General features: G+C 42.6%; 1 protein-coding gene across 2 annotated transcripts in view; it reads right to left on the bottom strand.

Annotated features, from left to right (window-relative positions):
• Positions 1 to 20,833, bottom strand: part of LOC140738422 (rasGAP-activating-like protein 1) — a 271,421-nt gene that overhangs the window by 143,073 nt on the left and 107,515 nt on the right. For both annotated transcript variants that reach the window (XM_073065690.1, XM_073065691.1), the window contains exons 8-9: positions 7,055 to 7,146; positions 566 to 683 (exon numbers count right to left, since the gene is read on the bottom strand). In XM_073065690.1, the coding sequence (XP_072921791.1) occupies positions 566 to 683; positions 7,055 to 7,146 (210 nt within the window). The remainder of the gene's footprint in view (positions 1 to 565; positions 684 to 7,054; positions 7,147 to 20,833) is intronic.

Here is a 20,833-nt window from a genome sequence, read left to right as displayed (position 1 = left end):
GCTCCTCCCTCAGTCTCCAGGATGTTGTGTGATGGTCTCTTGCTGCTGACAGTGCTTTCTTCCAGCTAATAAAAGCCTATCTCTCGCCTCACGTCTCCAAGAGTTATTGATGGTGCATCAGACATATCTTTAACACATTGTTCTATGCACCTCACACTTGTTTGGGTCATTCATTACACAACATAAGGCAATGAATGCAGGAAGACATTTTATTTACCACAAAGTATTGAGCTATTGACGAGGCTGCAAGAACAAAAGTGTCTAGGCCCAAAAACGTCCAATCTCTATTTTGCTCCACAGATGGTGCCTAACTCAAAGTTCTTCAGCAGTTTGTTCTTTTTTTGGTCAAAACTCCATCTTTTGTGGTATTTTATATCTCTCTTTAAAATGTTAATTCATTTTCAATTATCTATTGGAGTCAAGGTTTAAACAAACTTTAAAACACTGTTCAACTGAGAAAGAAGCAAACATTTCCTAAATTTGACCGGATCTGACATATAGACAAACAGAATAATCGTGCTCGGTTCAAACCTGCTTGTTAATGTATAGGGTTCAATATACTCACTTTAGATGGAGAGATTACAGGTTCCACCAAGATGTCAATTAGTGGCTGATAGTACATTGAAGGTAGTATCCGGTCTTCTGCCAATCTGACTTTTAATCGTAATGCTCCTAATTTTCCACTGGGAAAATTTTAAAAAATCACTAGATTAGAAACAATTCTGGTGTTGGGCAAATTATATTACTGCTACTGACAAGTATTTTGTATTTATCTATACAAATTATTTCTGAACTTTTTTTTAATAGAAGTTTTATTCATTGGAAGGAACTCCTCTAAAGTTTCTGCAATAATGCTCCCCATTCAAAGCCCAATGAAAAGATTGCTAAACACTTGACTCAAGTTGGCAAACTAAATTTTCCGTGCACCAGTCAACCTTGATTGGTGTGCATGGGAATTCAAGTGACCAGCTTTCACGGGTGTTGATGACGTCCTTTGATTCAGAATGGACTGACATGGAAATCCAAGTGAGATCCTGAAAAATGCCCAGCAAAAGTGCAATTCTTTGCAAAATCTTGGCCATATTCCTTACAAAAAAATTTACAATTTTGCTATGAATGAAAACATTGAAAGTTCTTTTGCCCAAAATTGACAGAGAACCAGATGGCCATGAAAAGGTTTCATCAAAGTTTATTCTACCCAACACAAATATAAAGAAGGCCAGCTACACTGTTATTAAGCATTGGATTCATGATTCCGATTCAACGTGTTCCCAAATTCTCCTCATACGAATCTAAGTGGACCAGTTACTGACAAAGAGGCTTCACCACAAATTCATCGAAAAACTGTTGGAACTCTGGGGTTGAGCCGTTTGTTCCACAATTAGACATTGCATAGTTTATATTCCACCAATTTCTGAATGTTAGGCAGGTGATCTAATTATAGTGACTTAAAATTTTGATAAGAAAGACAGACAGAAACTATTTCCTCTGATGGAAGACTTGAATGGATGAGAGCATCATTTATCAATTAGGGGTAAGCTCATTTAGGATTGAAACCAGGAAGGATTTTTTTTTCCCAAAGGTAGAGATCAGGAACTTGTTAAGTTGTGGAATCAGGGTGAAATTTGAAGATGGTTTCATTATATGAAGACATAGAACAAATCTGACAAAATAGTTCTAAGGTTCAGTTCAGGCATGATCTAACCTCATAGCAGATGAGATTCCAAGACATAAATGGCCTTATGGTTCCAAGATTTGATTGCTCTATTTATGTTTCCAAAACAAGAATGGCCTTATACTCAATGCTTCAAAGAGAAGAATGGCCTTATGCTTGGAGGCAGTGATGGGAATAAAAGGGGCCTTTTCTAGTTCAGTGCCAGTGACTGGTGTGTTCCTCGGGTCATGATTGGGACCGCTACTTTCCACAGAGGTGCAGAGGGACTTAGGAGTCCTCGTGCAAGACTCTCAGATGGTTAATTTACAGGTTGAATCTGTGGTAAAGAAGGCAAATGCAATGTTGGTATTGCAAGGGGAATAAAAAATAAAAGCAAGGAGATAATGCGGTGGTTTTCTAAGCCACTAGTCAGGCTGCACTTGGAGTATTATCAACAGTTTTGGGCCCCATATCTCAGAAATGATGTGCTGTCATTGGAGAGAGTTCAGACGAGGTACATAAGGATGATACTGGGAATGAAAAGGTTAACAAATGAGGAGAATTTGGCAGCTTTGGACCTGTACTCAATGGAATTTAGAAGAAAGCGGGAGGATCTCATTGAAACCTACCAAATATTGAAAGGACTAGATAGGGTGGATGTGGAGAGGGTGTTTCCTATGGTGGGGGTATCCAAAACTAGAGGGCACAGCCTCAGAATTGAGGGGTGACCTTTTAGAACTGTGGTAAGGAGGATTTTTTTTTTTAGCCAGAGAATAGTGAATCTGTGGGATGCTCTGCCACAGACTGCGGTGGAGGCCAAGTCGGTGGGTATATTTAAGATGGAAGTTGGTCAGGGCATCAAAGGATATGGCGAGAAGGCAGGTGTATGGGGTTGAGTGGGATCCGGGATGAGCCACGATGGAATGGTGAAGCAGAATCGATGGGCTGAATGGCCTAATTCTGTTCTTATGCCTTACGGTCTCTATCTATGCTTCCAAGACATGAATAGCCTTATGCTCTATCTATATTTCTGTAAAAATGCCACTACTTTAATACATCTAAATTATGAAAAGTAAGCTTGCTTCCATGGAGTAAATAGAATAATTTTTGCAGATTCTTAGCCCATGGCTGGAAACATCAGAAATTTGAGCTATTAGTGAATGCCCTGCCATCACCACTGACATTGTGATGATGAAGTATTGCCTGTACTTGTCTTGCAAACTTATACCTGTGGTAGGTAGCATCTCCCCATGGAGAGACAAGGTCAGAGAATTACTCTTCCTACTTGAATGGTTCATAATCTGCCCTATTTGTACTTGTGATACTCTCCTGATGGTGACGACATTACAAACCATTCCGGGGAAAATGGCCTTGGCAGGTACCCAAAATTATTTATATAGACAATGAAGGCTTGCACCTGCCAAAGAAATATTCTTTGAAGCTCCTTGGTTAATTAGTTGAAGGACTTATAAACAAACATTTTAGGAGCTTTTTCGAATAAAAGGTTTTTGTTTAGTTCAGATACAGAATTATCTTGTTTCATCATTAAGAGAAGACGAGATATAGGGCTAATTATGCAGAAAAAATCTGTTGAAACCAGCCCAGGTCTAATGAAACAGAAAATACGCACCTGGGCGGTCTTAGCAGAGAGACAAATTTTAAATTTATAAAATGTTATTTGAAAGTTTGATTAAATCCTCTCTGAGGTAGTGAGAGTGACATTTAAAAGGTCATTCCATGTGGAAATGTTACCCGTAGGAGGCATTAAGCAATGGCCATACACAAACCAGCGTGCAAAATCTACTTCTTAAATACTAATCCAATCTGTTCACTATGATGAAAGATTAAAACACATCAGGAAAATTTTTTTAAAAACTGTAGATAAATCTGAAACAAATACAGCAAATGCTGTAAAATCACTACAATTCAGGCGGCATCTGCGAAGAGAGAAACAGTTCTGGTCAAAGACCCTTCATCAGAGCTGAGAAAGAGAAAAAAAAAGGTTAGCTTAAGTAGCGGAAAAGGTGGGGGGGGAGTAAGGAATGGAATAAAAGGAATATCTGTAACAGAGGAGATTGAAGGAACATTGAGATGTCAGAGACTGCAGATGCTGGAATCTAGAGCAAGCAATGTCCTGCTGAAGGATCTTAAAGACTCAAGGTACATTTATTCTCAAAGTATATATGCAGTATACAACCCTGAGATTCATCTTCCTGACAGACAGTCACAATACACTATGGGACCCATTTAAAGGAAATCAACCCCACCCCAACACACAGAAAAAAACACAAATCATGCGAACAGCAACAAAAAAAAGCTTAAAATATAAAACACAAAATCAAAAGAGAGTCCAGGCATATTCAGTTCAGCTCAGTGTTCATTATCTGCAGGCTGCCCCGATTCAAAATCGCCTGAAATAGTAACAGAAAAAAAGGAGCGGCCTGAAACCAGAGACACATCGAAATGTGAACTGCAGAGTCCAATTGACAAACTGCGTTGATTACACCTTGCACAAGACCCAGAACTCCAGCACCATCCTCTGACAGCATCGAGGGAGAGAAAGAGACCATTCGAACGTAGGGAGCAGTGAGTATGAGGGAGGGAGAGACCATCAAATGCAGACATGTTCCTCCAGCACCAGCAAGCGAGGGGCTGGTGGACAGCACTCAACACCCGCATGCCTTCCGCACGCGCCTCGTTGATTTCAATCTTCCTCGACGCTTTCATCCGCAAGATCGGTGAGAAACGCAGTCGATCATGGACTCATGCCCCTTCTTCAGACTTATTGGCCTTGAGGGCCACACCCTTCACTCGAAGCCGCACTGAACACCCTCAGAAACAGCAAAGCGCCAGATCGCTCAATCGGCCCAGAAACACACCACCAAAATGCAGATGACAGGCTTCAACCGTAGCAGAGCCATAGTTGATTGAAAAAGAAGTGAAAGAAATAGTTTTGTGAACCATTTGGAAGGCATCACCCTTGGTCACGTTGTTTGCTGGTGCCAACTTCTAAATCAGCTGGATTCAGCAGGTCAGGCACAGATACGGGGGGGGGGGGGGGTAGGAATGATGATTATGTTGAGAATGATGCAGAGCGAATAGAAAAGATGAGGTTAATGTGGTGGGGAATGTGGAGACGTTGTTATCATGAGAGCAATAGGAGAGGAAATTTTCAAGAGAGGGTAGGAGGACAGACCTCCAAGAGGACAATAACCTTGTTGTAGGGTCTGGGAGGTTGCATGCCTCAATGACCTGGAGTGCAACATTAGCTGGAGTCGGGGCTTTAGGCTTTGGCTCTTGGTAGGGTCACCCATGCCAAACAGGTAGGGGACAGACTAAGAGTGGTCCACCGGTCCTCCAGATTCAGGGGGTTCAGTTCAGGGCTAACAATGTTGGCTGGTCAAACAAAACCGCTATAGAAACAACAATGAAGAATCCTTCTACACCCGAGTGTGACAGTATTCCTGAGTCTCCACCCAGGACTTGTACGACTGACAGTAGTGAAAACCGACAGGAGGCTACCGACATGATGGAGGAGGTCCTGAACACCACCAGAGACAGAGGACCTTCACTGCTGCCCTAAGCACCAACGGCGTAACAGGCAATGAGTAAGTAAGTAAAAGGATAGAAAGTGCTATCCATGAAGGAGAGTGTTGGAAACGGGAGACAGGGTCATCAATGGATAACTAGGTTGAGATTAATGTGGGCTGAATGAGATCGAAAATGCTGGCAATTCCTTTTCCACTATACATGAGTGGACAGTAAATCTTTGCTGTTTGTGTAGTACAGTCTGACTGATGTTGTATAGTCTGTCTTACTGGGGTGTATCTAGCAAGCCAGAATGTGGAAGCAAATAAGAAAAAGAGAGAATGCCAAGCACAGTCGACCAGCCCCGATACAAGGAGGATGTTGGATAGTTCAATATTGAGTTCTGCTGGCTGCAAAGAGCCCAGATGAAAAATGAGCTGTTGGGCCTCAGTCTCCCGTTGGGCCTCATTCTAACAATGCAGGAGGTCACAGGCAAGGGGTCAGGGCATGACTGGGATGGTGAATTACAACGGCACGTAACTGGAAGCTTAGGGTCGCCACGTGGTTTGTGTACCAGTGCTCAGCAAATCCGTCACCCGAACTGCATTTGGTTTTCCAGTGCAGAGCAAGCCATGCTATAAACATATGGAGCACTGCACTCGAATGGAAGGAATGCAAGCAAGTCACTGCCTTACCTGAAAAGACTAATTGTGTCCACACATCACCTTTGTTCCACCCACTGCCCTCCCACCCTTCTCTGCTATTACAATAATTTGCCTTCTCTCTTTCCCAGCTCAGATGAAGAGCTTTCCCCCTGAAACATTAACTGTTTCTCCCTCTACCCATGCTGCCTGATCTGCTGAGTTTTTTTTAGCATCTTCTATTTTTAATCAAAAAAATCACTTTGGATTAAACACAAGTAGAACATCATCTCAAATAGTGTTTTCAGGCAGAGTAAAGATGGATTTAGTTATCTAAGGAAACTTCTGTTATCTTGAGTATCAAGGTGATGGATTTTTCAAAGGCACCGTCTTCTTTCTAATGCATCTATTGAACCTCTGCTTTGCTTCTCAGCTCCTCACTTCGTTTCAAATGCTTTGTATCTTTGTTTAAACTTTAAAATAAATGATTGTGAATAATGAATGATCTTTAAGGCGGCACGGTAGTCTAGAGGTTAGCACAACGCCTTACAGCAAAAGCAACCCAGGTTCAATTCCTGCCGCTGCCTGTAAGTGGAGTTTGTATGTTTTCCCCGTGACCATGTGGGTTTCTTCCGGGTGCCCTGGTTCCCCCCCACAGTCCAAAGACCTATTGGTTGGTAGGTTAATTGGTCATTGCAAATTGTCCCGTGATTAAGCTAGGATTAAATAGGTGGGTTGCTAGCCAGCATGGCCAAAGGACCGAGAAGGCCTATTCTGCACTGTATCTCAAACAACAAGTAAATATTTTACCTGGGTTCATTCTTGTTGCTGCACGTAAGGAGTTTGTACATTCTCCCCATGACTGTGTGGGTTCCATCCCACAGTCCAAAGACGTACTGGTTGGTAGGTTGGTAGGTCATTGTAAATTGTTCTGTGATTAGGCTAGGAATAAATCACCTTACGTATAGGCTAATGTCACTCATTCAACATACAATCAACCTGTGGTTACAAGCTATCGTATGTATCTATATTTACTGAGTATTTTTAAATTAATATTTGCTCTTGATCTTTTGTGTGAGTTTTCTTGTGTGCTGTATCAGATCCAGAGTAACAATTCCTTCGTCCTCCTTACAGTAATGTACAGGAAATGACATCAAACAATCATCAATCATGAATGATCTTCACGTGATAGTGGAGATCTGAATTGGTGAGAAAAACACGAATCACTTACCCTGCATCGTCTTCCTTCTTTTCAAAAGGCAACAGCCTAAACCAGCCCCTGGTTATCTGAGTCTTCTGAAGTGCATCCAAATTAAAGTCAATCTAGTTAAGGAGAAAAAAAACACAAATATATTCCTTTATAAATGTGCATTCAATGGTTAGCAATGATAAAACAAACACAAAGCATATTGGTCTGGTGTTTGCTATCAGATCTGGACTTTCTGCTTGACGAGTACACCTCAACCTGCACTCCCCCCACCCCAAAGGTTGAAATTAATATTCACCCTCTCATGGAGTAACTCAGCATAGAAAGAGGTGATGCAGTCTGTCTCATTCACACCGACTATTATTCACACATTCGTTATGTGCTGTGTTGTATGACGTGGGTGATCTTGGTCTTGCCATAACCATGACTGTTCCTGGCAAATTCTTCTACTGAGGTGGTTTGCCATTGCCTTCTCCTTGGACAGTGCCTTTACAAGACAGGTGACCCCAGCCATTATCAAAACTCTTCAGAGATTGTCTGCCTGGTGTTGGTGGTCACATAACTTGTGATATGCACCAGCTGCTTATACGACCATCCACCACCTGCTCCCATGCCTTCATGTGACCCTGATTGGTTGGGGAGGTATAAGCAGCTGCTACACCTTGCCCGAGAGTGACCTGCAGGCCAGTGGAGGGAAGGAACACCTTACACCTTCTTTGGTAAAGACATATCTCCACCCCGCTACCCTCTGACTGTCCCATGTAACTGCATTCAATCAGTCTCCTTGGAGATTCAAGTACGTGCCTGGATACTTCTCAGATTTTGTGAGTGTCTCTGCCTCTACCACCTCCTCAGGCAGCATCTTGTCCATGTGAAAGATACCCCCTGGGATCCCCTTGCTGCAGAACCGGTGAGTGAAGGGGAACTGGAGGATGTGTCCTTGAATGAGGCAGGAAGTCCACACTGGAGCCTCAGCCTTTGCACACATTCCAGCAGGTAAGAGGTTCTTGCAGCCTATAGAGGAGGGATTCCCAACTCTTTTAATGCCATGGACCAATACCATTAAGCAAGGGGTCCGTGGACTCCATGTTGGGAACCCCTGCTGTAAAGGCTATAGGGAGGATGAACAAACATCACAGTTCTGTGCTACAGGAACCATACATTCTACCTAGCTTTGCAGGGTCGGCCAAAATTCGCTAGTTTAGAGAAATAAAATGAAATTTCTTTCTAACATGCAGCTTGACCAAGCTGATAACAGGGACAGTGTTTCGCTAAGCTGGAATACTTTGAACCAAGCATCACAAGATCAAAATACAGGCATTCTGTACGGAGATTAGCAGAAAATCCCTCACTCAAGAGTGCTGAAGAAGCTAAGTGATGAAGTATTTTCATAACAAGGATTGATACATTGGTAAATTTTATGCTTAGCACAGGAAAGTGGCACTGAGGTAAAGGACCAGCCCTGACCTCATCAAGGGTGGGTGCGAAGTGCTGGGTGGCTTACTCATTCTACTTAATATCATCTTATACAAGGCAATCTCAATGGCTTCTGCAAAACAACATAATTTACACCATTACTTTAATGTACAAATATCCCAAGATGTTCTGGAATGGAAAGTAAAGTACATCAAGCATTGTCATAAGGCTAGTAGGCCAAAGGTTCAGAGACAGGTTTCTACTGAAGACTTTTCAGTCTGAAGCACAAATGGTTTGGGGCAGAAGTGACTGCAGGTCTTTGAACTTCAATGGAAATGAGATGGTGGCAAGGATGGGGATTTCAGGTGGTCATAAGAACTACACACAGCCAAGCAGAGAGTTTGAGAGAATGTTAGGCTAGAAGTTCAAAGTTCAAAAGGTCAAAGTTCAAAATGAATCTATTATCAAGATGCGTACATGTCACCGTATTCTGAGATTCATTTTCTTGCAGGTAATCATAGTAGGACAAAGAAATACAAAAGGATCAATGAAAAATGACATGCAAAGTCAACCAATGTGGAAAAAAAAGGTTTATTGGGTAGGATGAGCTGAGACTGTGCAGGGACTGTATACAGCGAGGAGAGTTTAAATGAGATACAGGGAGTTGGTGTAGATCAGGGAGAATGGTAGTCCAAAGATCAAAGTAAATTTTATTATCAAAGAACATATATGTCACCATATACAACACTGAGATTCAACAAGACAGGCAAGCAAGAATTCACACAGCAGCCGACTTAAGCAATGTTTTCTTTCTTCTGAGCAAGCAGGAGGGATGCCAGTAGGTGGAGAGGGAAGATATTAAATCAATAGTTAACAACTGACAAAAGGACGTTCAAAGCTTTGTTGTAGGCCTAGGAGGCACAGAGTAGGCAGCACTACACAATCTTCATACGTTAAGGTAAATACATTCTAAAGCTGTGGTCTGAGCCACACAGGATGCTATGTCTCTGCACAGTGGGTTTAGCTAACGCATGTACCAAATGGAGGAGGGATGTCAACCCCAGGCAGCAGAAGCCAGTCTTGGGGTACAAAGTGGTGACTTCGCTCTTCACAACGCTGAACTACAAGAAATCTGGGCTAGTCCATAACTTGACATCAGAAGGCAAGGACAGTGATGGGAAAAACAGAAGCGGAGCTAGATTTCGCCGACAAGCATACAAGAGCTGATTCAGAGGGCAAAAATGGTTTGAGCAGAACTTATTTAGTGGTGTATTAAATACAGTTATAACTTGCTCTTTTGTACTGGTGTTACTGTATAGCGTAAATTCACAGCAGAGTGTGAAGATGCAAATGATTTACATTATTTTAATTAAATCCTGATTTCAAACTAAAATTCAAATTCAAATTAAATCCTGATTTCAAACTAAAATTCAAATGGTTCCTCCCATGAAGAAGTCTTAATGCACATCTTACAGGTACATCTTAAAATATGAGGTTGTTTTATTACAACAATCCCATCAAATTACCTGCGGCCCGCAGCCAGATAATGAAGGCATAGCACTGGGTTCGGGTGAACTAAGCTGGATTAAATATGCCTGGGACTCTTTCAATGACTTTGTGCTTTGGTGTTTTATATTGTGTTTTTCATTCTTTTTTTTGCCGTTTACGTGATTTGTCCTTGAAACCCTTTTTACCAGGCATCTCTAGAAACACGGCTGGCTACTCCTCTTACAAGCCAATGGACTCAGAGGTAAGAAAACCACCTTTCTCGAACTCCATGCATCTTGGGTCCCACCAGACTGGGAGAGCCAAGATGGTTCAACCACCCGCACCCCGATCTGAGCAAAAACTGTGTAAATGCTGCTCCCTTGCAATCACCCATCGGCAAGAAATAACAGATTGTACACCTCCTACGATTATAAAGAAATCATATTTACAAATTTCAGCTTTATTGAACAGTTGGCATGAAAATGAGAAGAAAAAATAAAATTAAAATGGCCCATTACAGTTAACCCAGTCCAGATGTACACACAAGTTGCTCATCCGGAAGGTGTCTTTAACTCACGCGCTGGACCCACCGTCTGCGTGAAAGCACACACTACTTTCCGAATGTCGCTTAAAATCCACCTTCAACAAGCCTGCTCCCCCATGGGAGCATTGGTCCTTCCTCATTGAAGCCATCCATCTGCACAAAGCACCTAGTGCAACAGGGACAGCATCCTCCTGCCAAAAAGACCTCAACCCAGTGTCAGTCATAAAAACCTCTCCCCCCAGCGCCATCTAGAACCTTCTCCCAATTCCACCATCCTGATTGCCTGACACAACATTCCTAAGTTGAACAACATAGCCCCTTTTAATCTTTAGCTCAAACCCAGACAGGCTAGAAGCAGAATAGAGTGCTCTTACAGAACTGCTAAAATGAAATACCTACAGCATAGCAGTAGAAATCTTAACCAGGGCATTGCATATTTTTTTTGCGTGTTGGGTGTTTGATGTTTTTTTTTGAACAGGTCTCATGGGTTTTTTTTCTTCGTGGCTGTCTGTGGGAAGATGAGTTTCATGGTTGTATACTGTATACGTACTTTGATAATAAATGTATTTTGAGTCTTATCTTATTTTGTACTGTATCACTACAAGGAGATCACTTTCACTTTGGCATAATATAGCTTGAAAACTGAAGGGCTTTACAGAAAAGTGCAAATAATACAAATACCCTATATCAAGGTTTAACACAGGGCTGCTTCTGCCAGGTTCTACGTTTCGAACTCTATGCACAGACAACCTATGTGGTGATTTAGAAATGCAATGATAATGGTGCACTTCCTTTTAATGTCAATGCAGCCACTGCTCTATATGCTGCAGAAGTTTTAATGCTGCACAACAGGAAAATTAATGTAGTGCAGCTGAAAACCTAGAAGATTGCTTCCTTTGATGGCAGGAAAGGTACAAGATCAATCACATGTAAAGGCTAGGAAGAGCAAACAGTAACACCAAATGATTTCCAAACTGAAGAGTTTGAGCATTTATTATTTAAAAAGAGCCAGAAGGTTCCTCTGCCACCAAAATATTAACAGAAATGTGAATTATCATTTAAGCACGGCCTCAGCTGAAACCATCTCAGAACAGGAAATTTCTACCCATAGTGATGGAGATGATAATGCTGCACATTTTAAAGCACCCGGTACCAGGACACCAAGTCTGCGGTGTCCCCCAAACACAAAATACACTGTAATGGTCCTTAGAGGAGCTAATGTCACCAATAGCCAGTGTACTTATTAAAGGAACAGAACAAAGTAATTGAACCTCTTGGAAGTCTTAATAGTTTGTGGCATAGGTCAGGAGCCTGATGGACTACCTACTTGGATGACTCCAGCTCCAACACACAACAAATTTGGCATTATCCTGAACTAAGATATCCTCTTGATTTATGTCTAATTTTAATATTCTCATTCAAACCCTCTGACTCCGACACTGACTGTTCATTGTCCCAAGCCCACAACTTCGATCTTCTACAAATGCTTTGAAACATTCTCGACTTGCGCCTTCCCTTCCTGATCACACATCATCCTGATTTGGAAGTCTATTTCCATTCCTTTATTGTTAAGAATGTGGAATTGCAGAGAAATTATACTCCAGTTAGCCTGACCTCAGTGGTTGGGAAGGTGTTATTGAGGATGAGGTTTTGAAGTACTTAGAGGCAACATGATAAAATAGGCCAAAGTCAGCCTGGTTTCCTTAAGGGGAAATCTTCCCTGATAGATCTTCTGGAATTTTTTGTGGAACTAACAGGCAAGATAACAAAAGGGAGTCAATGGATGTTGTTCACTGGATCTTCAGAAGAGCTTTGTCAAGGTGCCACACAATAGACTGCTTAACAAGATAAGAGCCCATGGAATTACAGGAAAGATACCAACATGGATAGAAAATTTGCTGATTGACAGAAGGCAAAAATTGGGAACAAAGACGGCCTTTTCTAGTTGGATGCCGGTGATTAGTGGTGTTTCATAGAGGTTGGTATTGGGATCACTTCTTTTCATGGTATACGTCAGTGATTTGGACGATGGAATTGATGGCCAGGTTTACTGACAACATGAAGATAGGTGGAGGGATGGGTAAGGTTGAGGAAGCAGTGAGTCTACGCAAGGACTTAGACATTGGGAGAATGAGCAAGGAACTGGCAGATGGAATATAGTGTAGAGAAATGTATGATCATGAACTTGGGTAGAGGAATAACGGTGTAGACGTTAAGTTGGCTCTAAAAGGGGAGAAAGTTCAGAAATCTGAGGTGCGCAGAAACCCTGCAGGTTAACTTGCAGGAAGGCAAATGCAAGGTTAGCATTCATTTCAAGAGGACTCGAATATAAGAGCAAAGATAAAATGCTGAGGCTTTATAAGGCCTTGGTTTGATCGCACTTGGAGTATTGTGAGCAGTCTTGAGCCCCTTACCTAAGATGTGTTGGCATTGGAAAGGGTCCAGAGGAATGTTTCCAGGAATGAAACTGTTAACGTATGAGGAGCCTGTACTCACTAGAGTTTAGAAGAATGAGGGGGAAATCTCATTGAAACCTATTGAATATTGAAAGGCCTAGATATAGTGGATGTGGATGTTCCCTATGGGGGGGGGGGGGGTCTAACACCAGAGAGCACAACTCCAGAATACAGGGGCATCCATTTAGAGCAGAGATGAGAAGGAATTTCTTTAGCCAGATTATAGTGAATCTGTGCGATTCTATGCCACAGATGGCTGTGGAGGCCAAGTATGCTTAAAGAGGAGGTTGCTAGGTTCTTGATTAATCAGGGCATTAACGGTTCCCAGGAAAAAGCAGGAAAATGGGGTTGAGAGCAAATAATAAATCAGTCATGAAGAAAGGGCGGAGTAGATTCAATGGGCCAAATGGCCTAATTCTGCTCCTGTGTCTCATGGTCTAGTGGCCTAAAGAAACTGCAGATACTGGAATCTGGACTATATCAGAATGCTGGAAGATCTTAATGGATCAGGCAGAACCTGCACAGGCAAAAGATGTAAGGCGAAGTTTTGTGTCTAGACCATATTTAGGACTGAGAAGGAAAAATATATCATCAGCAGTATATCACAGAACGAGGCATGTAGATGATAGGTGGAAGCAGAGCTAGGAGAAACACGCTTGTCCACCGAGTTTTCTTCTCCCTTTGTTCTCTTTGCACATCCACTCCCTCCACCTAGTCCCACCTGCCTACCACCTCCTCCACATCTGGTACCTGCCCTCATCCTTCACCTACCAGCCCATCCCTTCCACTCGCACACTGCTACATGCTGAAAATCTGTTTTCTTCCCTCTCAGGCTACGTCCACACTAGACCGGATAACTTTGAAAATGGCAGTTTCGTGTAAAAATGATAGGTGTCCACACTAGGTGCTTTTAAAAATATCTCTGTCCACATTAAAATGGATATTTCAGCGAATCTTCTCCTATTGCGCATGCTCAGGGCGCATCTACCGAAAACGAGCAACATGTTTGGCGTCGAATCTTGCTGTGAAAGACTTGGTGCGCGTTTGTTCAGTTACAGACTAGAAAAACTTAAACGACGGACAGCTGTTGGCTCTCGTGCAGGTGGACTTAAAACTAAAATAAACAAATACTGGACTGTATGGAAGCAACCGACAGGGAGTTCACGGACAGTATGACCCGGCTGACAACGAACATTGAAAAACTGACGAACTCTGTTGCATTAACAAAGCCCCTTGTTAAATGTATAAAACATGTCTGCATCAGTATTATCTTGTATTTCCATACAATGTTACATTAGGCTGTTACACATCTATTGTCAGAGAAGTACTTGCATAAATAGGTAAACCACCTTCATACGAGCAAGGACAGAAAACAGGACAAAGTGAGTATACTTATTTATTCAGTAAGTTATGGGTCAAAGTATTTGGTGAGTACATTTCTAACTCTTCTGGCTTCGGTCTCGTTGCCGTCTGTTCTGAAATTGTTAGGATGCGTTCAAGAAAACAATGAAATGGCGCGCTGACGTCACCATCTGTTCCGGCACGTCGTGACAGCGATTTTAGATTTTTCCAGCTACCCCGTCCACACTGCGGCGTTTTCAAAAGTACACATCCTGGAGAGCGTTTCTGAAAATCTCCGTTTTCGGGGGACGAGAACACCGTTTTAGTGTGGACAGAGGGTAAAAACGAAGAGAAAAAGCTTCGGTTACGGATTTGTCCTGTGTAGTGTGGACGTAGCCTCAGTCTTGATGTGGGGTAAAGACCTGAAACATCAACTTGTGCCTGTTGCCTCCACAGATGCTGCTCGACTTGCTGAGTTCTTGCAGAGTTTGGGTTTTGGTTCATTTATAATGTTGCTGGCTCTAAATTCTGAAACCCCCTATGCAGCAAGACCGTGAAAGTACTTTACTCAAAGTTTATGCTCACCACCACCTTGTCAAGGGCAGTTAGTGAAGGCTAATGAACGTCTGCCTTGGAGCAATGCCTATATCTGCTGTTTGAATTTCCCCATGGGGATGAATAAAGTATCTATCTATCTATCTATTGACTACAGCTCAGCATTTCAGAATCAGAATCAGAATCAGGTTTATTATCACTGACATGTGATGTGAAACTTGTTAACTTAGCAGCAGCAGTTCAATGCAATACATAATCTAGCAGAGAGAGAAAAAATAAAATAAAACAATAATAAATTAACAAGTAAATCAATTACTTGTATTGAATAGATTTTTAAAAAATGTGCAAGAAACAGAAATGTTGTATATTTAAAAAAATGAGGTAGTGTCCAAATCTTCAATGTCCATTTAGGAATCGGATGGCAGAGGGGAAGAAGCTGTTCCTGAATCACTGAGTGTGTGCCTTCAGGCTTCTGTACCTCCTACTTGATGCTAACAGCGAGAAAAGGGCATGCCCTGGGTGCTGGAGGTCCTTAGTAATGGACACTGCCTTTCTGAGACACTGCTCCCTAAAAATGACCTGGGTACTTTGTAGGCTAGTACCCAAGATGGAGCTGACTATATTTACAACCTTCTCCTGCTTCTTTCGGTCCTGTGCAGTAGTCCCTCCATATCAGACACTGATGCAGCCTGTCAGAATGCTTTCCAAGGTACAGCTATAGAAGTTTTTGAGTGTATTTGTTGACATGTCAAATCTCGTCAAACTCCTAATAAAGTATAGCTGCTGTCTTGCCTTCTTTATGGCTACATCAATATGTTGGGACCAGGTTAGATCCTCAGAGATCTTGACACCGAGGAACTTGAAGCTGCTTACTTTCTCCACTTCTGATCCCTCTATGAGGATTGGTATGTGCTCCTTCGTCTTACCCTTCCTGAAGTCATTTAACACAATCATTCCTACAGTCCTAATCAAAAAGCTCCAAAATCTGGGCCTCTGTACTTCCCTCTGCAATTGGATACTCGACGTCCTCACCGGAAGACTACAGTCTATGCAGATTGGAAATAGCACCTCCACATCGCTGACAATCAACACTGGTGCACCTCAGGGGTGTGTGCTTAGCCCACTGCTCTACTCTCTCTATGCCCATGACTGTGTGACTACACACAGCTCAGATGCCATCCATAAACTTACTGAGGACACAAACTATTGTTGGCAAAATTTCAGATAGTGACAAGAAGGTGCACAGCAGTGAGATATATCAGCTATATCAGAATAATCCGTTTTGTCACAGCAACAACCTTGCACTCAGTGTCAGTAAGACCAAAGAACTAATTGTGGATTTCAAAAATTGTAAGATCAGAGAGCACGCACCAGTCCTCAAAGAGGGATCAGAAGTGGAAAGAGTGAGCATTTTCAAGTTACTGGATGTCAGCATCTCTGAGGATCTAACCTGGGTCCAATATGTTGATGCAGTTACAAATAAGGCACAGCAGTGGCTATATTTCATTAGTTGTTTGAGGAGATTTGGTATGTCACCAAAAACCCTCGCAAATTTCTACAGATGTACCATGGAGAGCATTTTAACTGACTGCATCACAATCTGACATGGGGGGGGGGGGGTAGGGTGGAGGAACTGCACATGATCGAAATAAGCTGCAGAAAGCTGTAACCACAGTCAGCTCCATCAAGGGGAGTCACCTCCCCAGCAGCCAGGACATCTTCAAAGAGCAATGCCTCAAAAAGGCAGCGTCCGTTATTAAGGACCCCCATCACCCAGGACGTGCCCTCTTCTCATTGCTGCCATCAGGAAGGAGGTACAGAAGCCTGAAGGCACACACTCAGCGATTCAGGAACAGCTTCTTCCCCTCCGCCATCAAATTTCTGAACGGATTTTGAACCCCTGGACACCACCTCACTACTGTTTTTTTTTCCTCTCTTCTTGCACTACGTATTTAAGTTAACACAAATATACACACACACACACACTTTATATATATATATATATATATATATATTCACATATATACAGTCAGGTGCTGATTTAAAGGTTATCCTGGACTTCCACACCAGTTTACCTCTGTCAATCCCAAATCCACAATCTAATCACCCAACTGCCTAGAAATTATAGACAAATTCCTCACGATTTAATTCTTGGAGCCCTGGTGACAGTACTCCTTCCAGTGGAAATATGTCCGTGCTCAGTTGCTGTGCCCTAAGCTGTCATCTAGATGTGGCAAACATCTCCTCCCTATTACTTTGCAAATCTATAGTTACAAAAACTGGCATTCCATTAGCCTTTCTTTGATACTATTTTCATGCAGAGCCGCTACGCAGGTATTGGGCTTATTAAAGTTCCCGCTGTGTAAAATCAGGGCCATGCACCACGTTGGAGCCCGAAATACAGAGATTAGGCATTCGCTTCTCATTATCAGGCAGGAAAGTAAGAAGACAGAAACATAGACTAGTAGAATCTAGCCATCCCCTGTGGATTGAGACAATAATAGAACGAAGCTGAATACCAGCAAGACAAATGAGACAGATCAATTCTGGCATCAAGTACTGTGCGGTGATATTAATGAACAGAATGAGAAAATATGTAACCTAAAAACCTCTCAGAACTAATATTTAAAATCTGAATGCGTTTGACTAGAAAGCAGGGTGCTGTTTTGTACTGCTTCATTTGCATTCTCACAACTGGTACGACTCTTCCAAAGACTCAGGTACTCAATTATCCACTGGAAGTTATTATGTGGAAATGCAAAAGCGTTATTCTCGAGTGGGTCACCCTGAAGTGATTAAAATGCTCTGCTCTTGCCACTGGTTTTGATTAGAATCCTGCTTCCTGTTCCAGCGCAGGAACAGTCGGCATGCCATGGGGGAAAGAAAATCATTGTTAAGTGGCGCAAGACTGAGGCACATTTCAGATCTTCATAGAAACAGGCCCTTCGGCCCATCTGGTCAATGTTGCCCACGATTCCCATGCAAGTTAGTCCCATTTGCCTGCATTTGACATATATCTGTCCAACCCTTTCCTATGCATGTACTGGACTTGTCCCAAATGCCTTTTAAGTGTATTTAAAATGTGGGACTGCAGCAAAATATTATGTCGGCCAAGCTGGGAGAAAATTATCCACAAGGATCCATGAACATTAACTGGCTGTCGAGCGGCATGGCAAACTCTCCCTGGTTTCTACCCAAGAAGTTCGAGTGGGGCACAAATTCGACTGGGCATCAGTGAAAGTCATGGTGCAGACAGACACGCGGCATGCTAGAGAATTCCTAGAAGTGTGGAACAATCCTGTAAACAGACATGTAAACCTCGATCCTGTTTATGAACCAAATCGGGCAAAATTCTAGACCACAACCCACGAAGTTCGCTACACAGCCAATCCACGACGAGATCTCCTCCCCGCATCATAATCGAGTCTCTGAAATGACCACCAATCAGCTAATTAAAAGATATACAAAGGCCAAGCATTTGGAGGCCGCAGCACACTGATGATGTCTCCTCGTACAGTGACGAAACATTTGCAAGCAAATTGCCAAGATTGGAGAAAAATTCAACCCAAACAGCTTTTAAATGTTGTTAATGTACCTGCCTTGACCACTTAGTCTGGCAGCTCATTGCACATAAATCTCTCCCCTCTCACCTTTAACCTGTGCCCTCCAGCCCTGGGAAAATAACTGCACATTCACCTGTATGGGATGTCTAGGGAGGGACAGAATCTCTGGTGAAGGGGCATGTCCTGTCCAGTTTGGGGCAGCTCACTCACCTCTGGCCACCACCAGACACTCAGTTCTCACCTGTGGCTCCAAGTAGCTGTTTGCATGCAACAGCAGCCACACCCCGGTACGGTACATCGCTTTGACAGTCAAGCTAGGTAAAGGGAGCCGGTGGGCCTCATATCCTGGTTAGATAGGGGCACGCCTGTCCAAACAGGCAAAGCCAGCTCCAGCAGACCGGGCCGCTGAGATCTGCAGTGAGATCCAACGGCCAGGAAGGCGGAACTGCAATGCTCTGCAGAGAGTGAAGGGTATGACAAGGCACAAAAGACAAATTCGACTGGGCATCAGTGAAAGTCACGGTGCGCTAGAGAATTCGCTTTTTTACCCCCAGTGATGTAGATCGTGATCGACAGTCCAAATGGACTGCAATTTGCTGTTGATAATTGCAATGCAAGTGGAGGGGAATGTTGGAACACATATTTAGACACAATTCACAAACAAAACGCAGATGTTCCTGTTGCATTTTGTAGCTTGGTAACTTCAAACTATCAATAATGATATCTTATGCATCCTGGGGCATTTTAATATATATACAGAGTGAAATTACATTGACACAGAGCTCACTAAGACTCTGATTGGTGGGCGCAGAATTGGAACTGACAAGGTAGGCTTCAGCAAACTGAATCCACCAGCATGCTCCAGTCTAGTTAAAATCATCACCTGTCATCCCCGGGAATGGGCTACAGCAGATGAGAGTTAATAAGGTTCACAGGTAAATGATAAACGTGCTTTGACTGTAATCTGCAAAAAAAAAAGTTGCCTAATTGCTCATCTTCATAGTTACAGTCTGTCAGTGAAACTCACAATTTGAAAGCAGCAAATGAAAATGAAAAGTCGTCATTTATGAAAGTCGACTTGTGATGGGGAGTGCATGAAAATTGTAAGGTTCGAGCTCCAGCAGAGAGAAATGATTTGCTTCACCGGCTGCGAGTAAGCGTGGGCGCCCTGACTGTTCCCCTGTGCAGCTATTGTGGAACTATAATTTAAAATAATGGTCTGGTGCATCTGGAGTGAGCTCTTAATCTCTTCTCTGTTGCGTGAGACACTGGCGGGGAGCAGTGACGCAGGACAAAGGGTTCCTCAGCAGGCTGCATGAGAGAGAATACCTATTTGAGTGCGTGAGGTATCAAATGTGCTTCTCATTAAAGAAGGTGCACATTTCAAGGTTTGAAATTTGCATCACATGTTGAGATTTTGACATTTAAGCAATATGAGTTAGCCTGAAACCTGACATGCCTGTTTAAAAAAAACATCATGAATCACCCCAGAGAGGTAATTAGCAAACAATTTTTAAGGAAGATCTTACACCTTACTAATTGCTCATCGCCACAGACAGCCCACTACAGGTATATTTATAATATAGCAAGAATTAATCCTTTTGAGGGAGAACTTTAATCAGGGCTTTATCTTTCGTACTGAGCTTTGCATATGCTAATCAATTGAACAAAAACATCTTGTAACGGGATCTGTTTTTTTTTGTCTTACAGCAGATTCAGGTTCACAATATTACTGCGCTTGTCACAAGTGCACATATCCATAAGATCATAAGATATAGGAGCAGAATTAGGCCATTTGGCCCATTGAGTCTGCTCCGCCATTTCAGCAAGGCTGACCAGTTTCCCCCTCAATACCAGTCTCCTGCCGTCTCCCCACATCCCTTCATGCCCTGACCAATCAAGAATCTATCAACCTCTGCCATTCATATACATAAAGACTTGACCTCCTCAGCTGCCTATGGCGAAGAATTCCACAGATTCACCATTCTCTGGCTAAATAAATTCCTCCTCATCTCTGTTAGCAGTGTTTTCCCCAACACGTTTAGATTTTAAGCAGAATAGATTTATTCAACCACAAAGCTGCCTAGAAGAATTTGACCTCACCAACAGCCAAATTTACCCTTCTACTGCTGTTTTCTAGTGATCTACCCCTGGCTAAATTTCCCAGCTGCCTGCTGGTGTCTTGGTGTCACCTTCAATGGTCATTAACAGTTATCCACTCAATGTAGATCCCCAGGTGAAAACAAAGTGGTGGTGGGGAAGAATTACTTGGCAACTAACTTTAAGCATGAGCAAGAAATCAAAGAAACCTTCATTTTGGTTTCAACGTAGTGATGTTGAGATACTTTCTAGGATATGCTGGGACGCATCATCAGTGATGTAACCTGGGGCCATCGGGTGTTACGGGTCTTTCGACATTGGACACTCTTGTCCAGGCAAC

This window comes from Hemitrygon akajei, chromosome 14 (genome assembly GCF_048418815.1).
Source record: "Hemitrygon akajei chromosome 14, sHemAka1.3, whole genome shotgun sequence".
In the NCBI taxonomy this organism is placed as follows: domain Eukaryota; kingdom Metazoa; phylum Chordata; class Chondrichthyes; order Myliobatiformes; family Dasyatidae; genus Hemitrygon; species Hemitrygon akajei.
This window is presented reverse-complemented; position numbering and strand designations above follow the sequence as displayed.